General features: G+C 33.9%; 1 protein-coding gene and 1 pseudogene across 1 annotated transcript; both read left to right on the forward strand.

Moving 5' to 3' along the window:
• Positions 1-7178: 7178 nt before the first annotated feature.
• Positions 7179-10625, forward strand: LOC114164354 (Pectin lyase-like superfamily protein). The gene is made up of 5 exons (XM_028048992.2): positions 7179-7751; positions 8224-8344; positions 8728-8902; positions 9144-9214; positions 9319-10625. Exons 1-5 carry the CDS (start codon positions 7329-7331, stop codon positions 9951-9953), a joined length of 1425 nt encoding a protein of 474 aa, XP_027904793.2. The 5' UTR covers positions 7179-7328; the 3' UTR covers positions 9954-10625.
• Positions 10626-11275: 650 nt separating this feature from the next.
• LOC114164355 (germin-like protein subfamily 3 member 4 pseudogene) lies at positions 11276-12229 on the forward strand (annotated as a pseudogene).
• Positions 12230-13364: the final 1135 nt, after the last annotated feature.

The following is a 13364-nucleotide window of genomic DNA, read 5'->3' on the forward strand; positions in this document are numbered from 1 at the left end:
GTCTTCAATGGTCTGGTCTTCCATGAATTGTACATCACAGCTTCTAACAAGCTTCTTCTCAATAGGTCATAAAAACTGTAGCCAAATTCATCCTCACCATAGCCAATAAAGATACATTGCCTTGTCTTTTTATCTAACTTGGATCTTTCATCCTTAGGAACATGAACAAATGCCCTGCAACCAAAGACACGCAAATGATCATAGCTAACATTCTTACCAAACCAAATTTTGTCTGGCACCTCAGTATTCAAAGCAACTGCAGGACTGAGATTAATAACATGCACAGTTGCAAGCAATGCCTCTCCCCAAAAGTGCTTAGGCAACTTTGCTTCCGAAAGCATACATGTAACCCTTTCAACCAAGGTCCTGTTCATCCTCTCCGCTAGACCATTCAACTGAGGAGTTTTAGGAGGAGTCTTCTCGTGTCTAATACCATGCTGCCTGCAATAAACATCAAAAGGTCCACGGTACTCACCACCATTATCACTACGGATGCATTTCAGCTTCTTGCCTGATTGCCTCTCAACCATAGCATGAAATTCCTTGAACTTTTCAAGTACTTGACCTTTCCGCTGAAGAGCATAGACCCATAGCTTCCTGGAACAATCATCAATAAAAGTAACAAAGTAAAGTGCACCACTAAATGACTTTACCTTTAATGGGCCACAAACGTCAGAATGCACCAATTCAAGCAATTCTGACTTCTTTGAGGGAGGATGCTTCTTAAAAGATACTCTGGTTTGTTTACCAGCCATGCAATGAGAACATTTCTCCAATTCTGCATTTCTCAATCCCATAAGCACATCCTTTTTAGCTAAGCAGTTAAGCCCTTTCTCACTTATATGACCAAGCCTCCGGTGCCACAAAGATGCCTCCATATACATAGCATTCACACTGTCTTTAGCAACCAAAGCTTTAGTCCAGTACAATTTAGATTGTTTCTCCCCTCTGGCCATAACCAAGTTACCTTTAGTGAGCTTCCATTTACTAGAACCAAAGTGATTGTCATAACCACAATCATCAAGCAACTGCACAGAGATTAAATTAAAACGAACATCTGGAGCATGTTTGACTCCTTTAAGCAACAACTGCACTCCCATGTTGGTTTGCAGGCAAACATCACCAACACCAATCACTTTAGACTCACCATCATTACCCATCTTCAACACTCCAAAATCACCAGAAGTGTAAGATGTGAAGAACTCCTTCCTAGGTGTAACATGCAGTGTAGCACCACTATCAATAATCCACATGCTCTCATCAGATACAAGATTAACGGACTCAAAGTCACGAAGAAGAACAAGATCACCATCTGTAGCAGTAGTGACACGATCATCATCATCATGATCATTCTCTCTCTGTTTGCCCTTCTTGTCTTTGTTCTCCTTTTTTCACTTAAAACAGTATTTCTGAATGTGCCCAGTTTTATGAAAAAAATGGCACTCTAAATTCTTGTATCTTGACTTGGACTTGCTCATACTCTTCTCTCTACCACCTTTATGTTCCTTTTTCTGACTTCTCCCCCTAGCTTCTGTAACAAGCATCTCAGACTGAGATGAAGAACCATGTGCCTTCCTCCTCATCTCTTCATTAAGAGCACCGCTCTTTGCCATCTGAAAAGAAACAACACCATTCGAGGCAGAGTTCGTAATTGAAACCCGAAATACCTCCCAAGACTCTGGTAGAGTATTAAGCAACCATAACCCCATAACTTCGTCATCAAACTTTATGCCAATTCCTGACAATTGATCTTGGAGCCCTTGAAACTCATTTAAGTGATCAGAAATAGAAGAATTCTCCCTGTACCTCAAATTCATCAAGCAATTTAACAAATACAATTTATTATTGCCCGACTTAGAAGCATACAAAGACTCAATCTTCTCCCACAAAGCTCTGGCATGTGTCTCATTAGCAATATGATTATAAACATTATCTTCAACATATTGTCGAATAAAACCACATACCTGTTGGTGCTCAAAGTCTCATTCTTCTTCAGACATAGAATCTGGCTTATGTATAGTAAAGACCGGAAGATGCAATTTCTTGACAAATAATAAATCTTTCATCTTGCCCTTCCACAAATGATAATTTGTACCATTCAAAGCAACCATCTTTGCATTTGCCTCCATCATTCAAGCAAGTAAATATAGCCCAACCAAGAGCTCTGATGCCACTCTGATGGGGAAAACAACAACAAACAATATACCATAGAATGCAGCGAATATAATTTCCCCTAACTTGCAAGAATCTATGAGGAGCAATAATCAAAGAGCAACAATAATAAATCACCAAAAGCACAAATAAAGACACCAAGATTTTTAACGTGGAAAACCCCTCAAATCAAGGGTAAAAACCACGAGTCGTCCAGACCAAAGAAATAGCTCCACTATGATCAACAAGAGTACAAAAGAGTCTCAATCAATAGCACAAATTAGTGCCAACACCCAACCAAATACCAAAGCAACAAAGCTTTCAAATAGAGAAGAACAAGAGGGGAAAACCTCTACAAATCACTGCTGCAGTGCAAAATTAATATCTCCCAACTTAGACCTCGTATCAAAGATTCGACCAGTCAGAATGAAGAGCAATGAGTTCCGAACCTGCTGTAAAAATTTCAGCCCGATCCAATGGTGAACGAATCCGCAGCGCCGAATTTACTGCGATAGCTCTATGAAAAACGTGAACAGAATTTTCCCTCTACCTCTCCCTCTATGTGTTAGGGCTTTCAGTGTATTCTGACTCTATTGTTCTGCCTCTCTCTTTTTTTTATAGCCTCCTCTCCACTAGGTCAAGTGAGACATGGGCTTCTCAAATTTTGGGCCTTTTCTCCACATAGGAAGGGAGCCCAATACCCAACAGTTAGTAATGCAAAATAACACACATCCATATGAAAATAGCTTATTGATAAACCCATTGAATACTGCAATCCTTCATCCCACAACAATCTTTAATCAACTTACTAAGATAAGCGTTTCTTGGACTAGAGACTATCATATAAAAAATATCACCTTTGTGCTTTAGGTAAGTTATAAATAACTAGAAAAATATGACATGAATTATGATTTATACTTAAATTCCAATTGTAGGTAGTCAAACCTATAGATTTCTCATTTTATTTCCAAATTAATTATCAACCTTAACAATTCAAATTCAAGTTCTCATTTTATTTGCAAATAATCACTTAGATAATAAAGAAATTAATATTCATCAACCTTAAAATTATTAACAGCCAGGTAAATTTAGTTGAACTAGCATAAAATAGAATTTCTGTAGCTTTAGGCATATAATTATACATATATTATTGTGCAAAACATTCAACCTCAACATTTTGAATTATATTTTCCAATCATCTTATAACTAAATGGACAACCTCTTTAGATTGGTAGTGTCTTTGCAAATCTAACAATTCACCATGTCATGTTCATGTTGTATAATTTTGAAGAAAGTAATGGCATAAAAGAGGCTCCATAATCTTTGCAATATGTCGTCTTTTTCCATTCAAACATTTTACAATGGATACCTAATCCTTACTCCATCACAATTGCTACAAATATTGTTTCACTAAATTATTTTATTCCTCTGCCATACTCATCACTTCAATGTGCTAAATTAATGTAACTTCAATTCATAATTACCTTTTATATAGATTGATGTGAAATTTCATCAATATGCACTAATTTTTTTAACATTACGTTTAATATCTTTTCTTTTAGTGTCACCATTATATGGTATTTTCAGTTTTGTCTTACTATTGTGAACATAATCAACTTTATCCCATCTTTTTAAAAACGAATCAATATAGTTTCTTTCATCAAAATGACAACATTATAATTACAATAAGTGACATGAGCAACAAATGATATCTAGCTGACTTATTGATAGAAGTGTCGTATGATAAAAGTAACGAATGCCACATGACACGAGCAACAAATGCCACATGTCATTGTAGTAACATAGGTAGTGGCGAACCTACATATGTACGAGAGTACGCAAGTGCACCTTTTGATTTATTTTTTAAATTATTACTAGGTATATGAAAAAAAAAATATTTGATAGAGTGTACAAGTGATGAGAGTGTACAAGTGCTCCCATTTACTTAGAATCATAGATTCACCACTAAACATAAGCACCATGAATTTGATAGAAATAATTTCATTGACTTCTTTAAAAAAAGTTAAGATCAAATAAAAAATATCAGGACAAAATTGAAAAATCATCATAATAGAAGGATAAAAAAATCTATTATATCTTAATGTTAAATGATTAAATTGTAAGCATATATATATATATATATATATATATATATATATATATATATATATATATATATATATATATATATATATATATATATAAAGGACAAGAGAATCATTATTTGCATGAAGAAAAGAGAAAAGTTGTTGGACATGATAATAGGGAGGACATACAGTAACATTTATACTTACAATAATCGTATGTCCTTCATGAGTTGCCTTTACAAAATATCACTACATATATTTAATGACAATCTTAATTATTGTCAAACAATGTGCATGATGTATATCTAAACTAAGTTATCGCAATTGTCGCAACCAAGATCATGATGAGATGACAAAAATCTTAATAGAAAAGTCACCACCATTTTTTATTTTAGAAAATTATGGAAAAATATTTTAAAAAATATCCATGAAATCAAATTTGGATTTAAGAGTTGACTACATATACATTTGATAGATTGTAGGTATTGACATCTTACAATGTGTAAAATTAATATAATTTTTAAAACATTTGTCTTCTAATTAAATTAAACAAAAAAATTATGTAAACTATTTTGATTACTCATAATATTAACTAAGAGATAAAAATTATTACATATATTCTAAAACAATTCACATAGAAAAAACAAGCAAAACTAATACTTTTATGAAACAAAATTGGATATCCTCTTGATACATAATTTATTTTATCCTACTTTGCAAGTTTCACAATTTAGTACATTCCATCCTTTTATTTATGGTATGTTCGTTTGTGCAGATTCATTGCGTAGATGAAATTAAATAAGCTGATTTGTGATGTTGATAGTTATTCGTTTCTAGTGATTTGTGAGAAAGTGAGTAAGAGAATTTGTGATATTTACATCTTAGCAAAATGAAGAGATTCACGGGACTAAATAAAATTTTTACCATAATATCCGTAGCCAAATTCACGTAAACTAGTTCTTTCTGTATATATGTATACTATGATGCACCGATACTTCAACTTGGATCGCGTATCTGTGTCTGATACTTTATGATACTTTATCGATACTTATCAATGAAGTATCTAATTTATAAAGTCGTATTACACTACAATAAAATATTTGAATAATGACTAATTTTAGTGACAAAGAATAATTAGTCACTATATAGTAACCAATTTAGGTACCAATTTAGAAACTAACAATTATTGGCAACTAAAATAGTTCTAAAAAATTATAATTTGTCTAAATTGATAATTAAAATAGTTTCTATTATGAATTGATTTCTAAATTGGTCACTAACATTAGCTAATAACAAGGTTTTGACTACCAACATAATTGGTTTCTAAATTGTTTACTATCCTTGGGTGCCAGGTTTTGGTTACCAAAATAATTGATCTCTAATTATAAAATTGATTTCTAAATTAGTCTCTAACATATTTTTGGTTACTAAATTTTTCATTATTTAAGAGTTTTCTTGTAATGGTATTTTTATAATGACAATAATTTATATTTTGTATGTTGACAACTTTAGTACAATAATTTATATTTTGTATGTTGACAACTTTAGTACATATAGTTTTAATTTGGATTCAAACCAATCATATATTTATTATGTTTTTAAGAATTATTATACATTTTTCAATATTCATATATCACGTATCTACACTAGTAATAAATATATAATAGTAATAATAATGTCATTAAATATAAAAATAAATAATAATTAGTAATAATAATATTAATTATTAATAACACACACAATCGTAATAAATATATAATAGTAACATTAAATATAACAATAAATAATAATTAATAATAATAATTATTATTATTAATAATAATTTCAAATAATAGAAATTATTATAAAAAAATAATAATAATTTAATATAATTTATTAAATAATAATTTTTAAAATTTAATATTTTTAACTAACCCAAAAATAATTTTATATACTTTTATCATCAAAGGTATTTTAGTAATCTTCAATTTTATTCATTATAAATTTTTATTTTATCTATTACATCATCCACTAATCTTACAAAATTCATCTCCAAATTTATTTACTTTATCCTCTAAATTCACTATAAAATCACACTAAAAAATCACAGAAGTCCATTAATCAAATTCTCGCACATTTATCTTCACATTTTTTTTTCTCTAAATCCATCTTCTCATATAAACACACATCTGATAACATTCTACTTAAATATAATTTTAATTAAACAAGAGCATCAATTAGTTTTTCTAAGTCTAAAATAATATTCAAATTTCATAAACGAACCCAACTAAAATTTAAAATCAAATAAGTGCACACCTATCAAACGGCGTATTCATGTGTAAAGCTGCATCCTGGCACAGAAAAAGGTGTGTCACATAAAACATTGATACATCAATCCTACATGTCACCCAAAAGAAATGAAACGTGTCGGTGGCAGCTTTTGATTCCCCGTGTCAATTCCACCGCACGAGACGGTGCTCTGCACCCAATTGCTACTTTAAAAACAAACTAATAAATACGCATCTTAAGATATTGAAATCAGATTCATTCTAAAATCTAAAAACAGAAATATACAAAATACTGCAACCTCTATTTATTTGGTATTTATTGGCATTAAAATGAAAAATAAATAAATCAATTTTGTATATAAAGTAAGAGTTATAGAAATAAATAAAATAAAAACACCATTTTGTGAATGTATTATTCCATTCCATGACATGAGCAAGGAAAAGGAGAAGAAGAAAAGAGAAGAGAGAAAGAAAAGGGTGGGAGAGCGCGAGTAACGGCCGCAGTGGGACTTTGACAGGCGCACCAGACAAAACAAAACGAACATGCAAGTATCTTTGAATTTACAACCTGGTCCCACCCAAACCTACTTTAATATTTTCTTAATTTTTAATTTTCCTCTTTCTTACACCCCCACCCTTCCCTCTTGTGAAACGCGCTCACCGATATGCAAATAGCAGTGCAACACGCACTTTCTTCCACCTCCACCTCAACCTATCACATCACAGAACCACCACTCTGTGCTTATTTTCTCCACAGGCCACCACCACAATCTCTTCCAACGTTAACAAAATCAAAACCATCCACATCTGTTCCATTCATACCATGGAATCCGACAAAACAACCTTTGCAGCTCTGTTTCTCACCACCCTCAAGCGCCCCTCCTGGGCCCTCCTCTTCCTCCTCTTCACCCTCCTCACCTTTCTCTCCCTCCACCTTCCCGCCAGGCCCGTCTGGCTCCTCGCCGGCCCCCACCCTGGGCCCTATCCAACATCATGCGCAGCCTTCTTCCGCGACGTTCCGCCCAGGAAGGTCGTCATGTCCATCCAGGACTTCGGCGGCGTCGGCGACGGCACCACTTCCAACACTGAATCGTTCCGGAGGGCGGTTCAGTACATGCAGCGCTTCCAGAACCGCGGTGGGGGCCAGCTGAATATCCCCGCCGGAACCTGGCTCACCGGCAGCTTCAATCTCACGAGTAATTTCACGCTTTTTCTTGAACACGGTGCCGTTATTCTCGCTTCACAGGTCTCGATTATTTTTATTTCGTTTTTTTTTTGTTCTTGTGTTCCGTTTAGATTGTGGTTCACGAGTAGTTTATGCATTAAATTGTTTCGTTTCAATAAAGGTTGATCATAACCGGCTTGGTTGAGGAGGAATATGCGGTGGGTTCCGCTCGTGGTTTTTCATTTGTCTTTTTCTTTTTTCTGTTTTATGAAAAAAAATTAGAATAAATAACTTCCTTTTAAAAGTCACCTTTTTTATTTTATTTTTTATCGGAAATTGTTGTTTTTCTTCAGAAAAGAGGTGAAAAATTGCTTTTTGACTTCTGTGGCGACAAATGGTACAATTAGCAACCACATGGTACCGACCAAATCATGCTTGATTGATGACTTTTTTATTTTGGTTTAGTTGGTAAATGCCTTGACGTTGATTATGCTTCTGAGAAATGATTAGAGCACTGTTTTGTTTATTCATTAATTTAAATTTTGATTTTCAGGACCCGAAAGAATGGCCGATAATTGAGGCATTGCCATCTTATGGAAGAGGGAGAGAGAGGCTTGGAGGAAGGCATATTAGCCTTATTCATGGAAATGACATTAGCAATGTTGTTATTACAGGTAAAACATGAGGGTTTTTTTTTCTACTTCTTCAATTCATTTGGTGCAACAACAAATTAATCGAGGAAATGTCAGAAAAATGTTAGGAAAAAAAAAATTCCTCAAGTCATGAACAATGTTAGAAAAACATTATGGGGAAAAATGTCAATTTGGATTAATTATAATAAGTCTGTGGGACTCCACAGACTACCCCAGACAAAGGTTAGATCACATATTTGACTACTATTTTATACATTTCAACGCAATTAGTGATTCCATTAGAAAGGAAAAAGACGAGATTATTTAATTCAAGTTTGCTACAATTGTACGCCACCGTTAAATAATTGAGTATGTGGTTCACATATTGTAGGCATGCATTTTATTAGATATATCTGGCTTTGTAGGACAAAATGGGACAGTTGATGGTCAAGGAAAGATGTGGTGGGAACTTTGGTGGAACAGAACATTGGAGCATACAAGAGGGCACCTCCTTGAACTAATTAACTCGGATAATGTTCTCATATCAAACCTCACCTTTCGAAATTCTCCTTTTTGGACCATCCATCCTGTTTATTGCAGGTTTGATCATTTTGCCTGTTCTCACTTCTGTGAGTATGTCTGTTTTTCACAGTTTACAAAATCACTCCATGGAATGCCAACTTGGAAATTTAATATCTTCAATTTGTTGGTTGTCTTTTTATATTCTTGGTATTTATAAGGAACATGTAAGAAACCAGGTTCAGTTAACACTTGTATGTTTTTAGCTTTTTTGACCACAAAATCTTCATGAGATTGAATAATCTTCTGTGTTTTCTTTCAGGAATGTTGTGATCAAAGGGATGACAATCTTGGCTCCCCTTAATGCTCCAAATACTGATGGCATAGACCCAGGTTTGTCTTATTCCACTGTTACTCTTTATCCTCTTTTCTTCCATTCTGTTATCAATGCTGGACAGTAAGCAAGTTGGTAATGAATTTCGTTTCTGATAATACAGACTCAAGTTCCAATGTATGCATTGAAGATAACTACATAGAAAGTGGGGATGATCTTGTTGCCATTAAGAGTGGTTGGGATCAATATGGAATCAACGTGGCCCATCCTTCTACAAATATTATAGTGAGGAGAATATCAGGCACTACCCCCACTTGTTCTGGAGTAGGCATAGGAAGTGAAATGTCTGGTGGAATTTCAAATATCATAATTGAGAATTTGCATGTGTGGGATTCTGCAGCTGGTGTTCGGATAAAATCTGACAAGGGCAGAGGAGGCTATGTAGCTAATGTTTCTATAAGTGACATAAGAATGGAGAGAGTCAAGATACCCATTAGGTTCAGTAGAGGTTCAAATGACCATCCTGATGATGGGTGGGATCCAAAAGCTGTTCCTAGATTCAAAGATATTTTGATCAGTAATGTGGTCAGCATAAATTCAACAAAAGCCCCAGTTTTGGAAGGTGTAGAGGGTTCATCATTTGAAGGCTTATGCTTCAAAAACATTACTCTGCATGGTGTTGCCTTATCCAAAAGATGGCGTTGTGAATATGTCTCTGGTTTTGCCACCGAGGTTTTCCCTGTTCCTTGTCTCGAGTTGCGGAACAATAGCTATTCATCCTGGTGTTCACCTTCCTGATATTTTACCATGTCCGGATCCTAGATAGTTCCAAGTTCCAACAGTGGAAAAAAAAAGGTTTTTAAATTTCCTCACATTATGATTTGGTTAAGCAGTTTTTAGTCTTGCTTAAGTATATTGTTTCTGTGAGGCACACATATTGAGCTGAACTGAGTTGAACATTGAAGCCTGAATTAAGGTGAAAATTCCCTACTTATGGGTTGTAAGGTTTGACGGCATTGGAAGGTGCAGAGTATTATTTGATTGACTTGAATACTCCTCCTTGGCCTTGGTTGGTGGAAGCTACATATCATGGAGTTGCTTAGCGGTTAGACAAGTGGTTCATTCTTGTGTTTTGCTCAAGGATGTTTTCTTTAGAACTATTTGTTACAGTTTGTATAGGCAAATTATTCTTGGTAGAGAGACCTAAAGTTGAATACAGAGAGAACTCAATACACACTGTAGAAAACAATTTTGAATCAGATCAGGCCTTTCAATTTTCCTTTATTGATACGGAATATGCCAAACTAATTAGTTTACTATATCCTAGGTTGTTTTAAAGTGTTTCAACTTGTATAGTAGGATAACACGGCACAAGGATTTAGCATATAGTCAGTAAATTATTGTACTGTTATTCAACATTTATATGTGCACAGATATTTAATTGTAATAGAAAAATATTTAGTTAATCAAGGATCTTTGAGTTGTGTGACATGAGTATCTACAATGTATTATTTATGTAAGTAGTGTTTGACACTTCATAATCCATTTTCTTTAATTTTAAACATTATACTTTTATCTTTAATTCTTACAAGTCATTAGCATATAGCATGCATGGCTTAGCTTTTTCCTTTCCTCCCCTGAAAAGTTACTTTTCCAAAAAGATTTGAAAAATAATTATTCTTTAAAACTAAACAATTCAAAAACCCTAGTTTTGAGATCTGTCAAAAGTATCATCTAGTTTTTTGTAACATTTTATTTTCAGATCTGTCAAAAGTATCCTCTAATACTACAAAATAAAATAACCACAGTATAACAACATAATTATAGTTTTCTGCTATGATTAATTTATAATGGCGAAGGAACCATGTATAGCAAGGGTTTAATATCCTCCATGTTCACAACGTTATTCGGTACAAGACAACAATTGCTATAAATAGAAACATCACCTAAAAATTGACAGCTTTGATTTATTTGAATTTCATCATTTTAAACTGAATAAATCAATCAATAAATTCATACTCTAAACCCATCACATTCTGCTGATGTAGTAGTGAATATACAACCAGTTAAAGATAAGAAAATGTTTCTTACAAGCAATGCATCACAGTGGCTAAGCCAGCAGTGAACTCCAAGAATGCCATAACTTGGTTTTCTTGCAAGACCTTAGTCACACATGCTCATAGATGTTATATATAATGTTGAAGAACACTCAACAACATGAATTGAAGATGAAGATAAAATCCCATTCTTCCTTCTTCCTTCTGTTTCTCATAGCCATTACTCACACACATGTTTGTTTAGCAGAATGTGATAACGTGAAGGACTATTGCCCTACAAGTACGAAACCCCAAAAGCAAGCCATATTCATCAATGGCCTCTCCTGTGAGAACCCAGATAACACAAGCGCACATGATTTCAAGAGCAATGAACTAAGCAAACCTGGTTCCAGGGACGATTTTGGTGCGCTGGTTAAAATTGTTACTGCTTCCAAGTTTGTGGGGCTCAACACACTTGGCCTTGCAATTGGTAGAAGTGACATTGAAGTGGATGGGCTTGTGAACCTCCACAACCACCCCAGAGCCACTGAGATGGTGTATGTGAACCAAGGTAGGTTGCTGGCTGCGTTTCTCAACACCCAAAACCAGCTCTTCCAGAAGAATCTCAATGCTGGTGACGTCTTTGTCATCCCCAAAGGCTTGTTCCATTTCTTCCTCAACCGTGGTGAACAAGTTGCAACTCTGTTCTCAGTCTTCAACAGCCAAAATCCCGGGCTAGGATCACTCTCCTCCCAACCCTCTCAATCTGAAAACACACTCCAATTGGTTGAGAAGATAAAGATGAAGCTCAATTCACTCTCTCACTCACAACTTCATGGTGATAGTGATTTGACTTCGGTATTGCTGGATATCGTTTCTCACTATTAGTTCATAGTAATGTATTCACTCGTTCGAAATTCAGTTGCCAAAATTCACCGAATCTCAAATCAGGAAAACAATAGAGTATTTTGTTATCTTTGCGTGTAGTGAGAAATATCACAATTTCGTTTCAGTAAATAGTTTCTACTTTTATGACAATGCAAGTAACCTAATCCCAAGAGGATTGGACATATACCCTTACGATTTGCAAAAAAAATAAAAATTATGATTTCAATTTTCATAATAATTAATATGCAGTTATCAGAACCTCAGACTACGATTTGTAATTAAGAAAGCTGTTAGAAGGAAAGATTTAAATATTTATAAATATGTTGAAATAAAAAATATATACACGAAGTCGTAGTAGTATAGTGGTAAGTATTTCCGCCTGTCACGCGGACGACCCGGGTTCGATCCCCGGCAACGGCGTTTTTTACTTTTGCAAAAATATGAGAAGGTTTTTATTATAAATATATTATAATAAGTACAATAAGCACAAATTCATTTTAGTATGGTGGTAAGTAATTTTGTTTGGCACGTGCACAACCCGGTTCGATCTCGGCAACAGTATTTTTTTATTTCCAAAAAAATCAGATTTGGATATACTTATTTACTGCAGCGAAAAGTGTTCTGCGTAAAATTATTTAGTTATGCACTGTATATCTAATTTATATTATATATAGTAGTAACAAAAACTTAAAAAGAGTCCATCAAATTACAAATTATGTAAATGCTTTGGTTCATCACCCAAGACAATAAATATATAGCTGTCTACCTAAAAAAAAGTGATGACAATAATAAAAAATTGATGAGTTTTAACGTTGATCCTAGATTACATTGTACTACAGGAAATATATAATTAGATTAACATGAACGTAAACTACAGGAAACACAAGAACTCTTAGGACACAGTCCTCTAAGAAAAACTTGTTCTTGAAAGGACATTGGTGGAATAATTATTAGAACAAAGGAAACGCATAAGCAAACGTAAATAGAAATATTATGATCCTGGGAAACATTGAAAACAACAGCAAATAATGAACTACAAATTCTTCATTGACGATCTATCTTGCATTTTTCTCCTCAGAAAACTCTAACTAACTAACTAAATATATATATATATTTATATTTGACCGTTGTATTCAAAATGGTTAGTATACTTCAGTAACTATCTACAATGACTAACTCATTAACTATTATTAAAAATTCAATGGCTAATTCATTTAAGTTTATCCTAAATCGAACAATACTCCTTCGTAAATTTAAATGCTTCTATCCTTCATATCGACCCCTT

Source organism: Vigna unguiculata, chromosome 9 (genome assembly GCF_037176805.1).
Source record: "Vigna unguiculata cultivar grain cowpea cultivar isolate G323 ecotype 2 chromosome 9, ASM3717680v1, whole genome shotgun sequence".
NCBI classification, from domain to species: Eukaryota; Viridiplantae; Streptophyta; class Magnoliopsida; order Fabales; family Fabaceae; genus Vigna; species Vigna unguiculata.

What these genes read in the sequence shown, in the direction of transcription:
- LOC114164354 (XM_028048992.2), top strand. Translation starts at nt 7,329, where the DNA reads ATGGAATCCGACAAAACAACCTTTGCAGCTCTGTTTCTCACCACCCTC. An exon ending in TAGCAATGTTGTTATTACAG is followed by an intron (nt 8,345 to 8,727) that starts GTAAAACATGAG and finishes CTGGCTTTGTAG; the next exon opens with GACAAAATGGGACAGTTGAT. An exon ending in ATCCATCCTGTTTATTGCAG is followed by an intron (nt 8,903 to 9,143) that starts GTTTGATCATTT and finishes GTTTTCTTTCAG; the next exon opens with GAATGTTGTGATCAAAGGGA.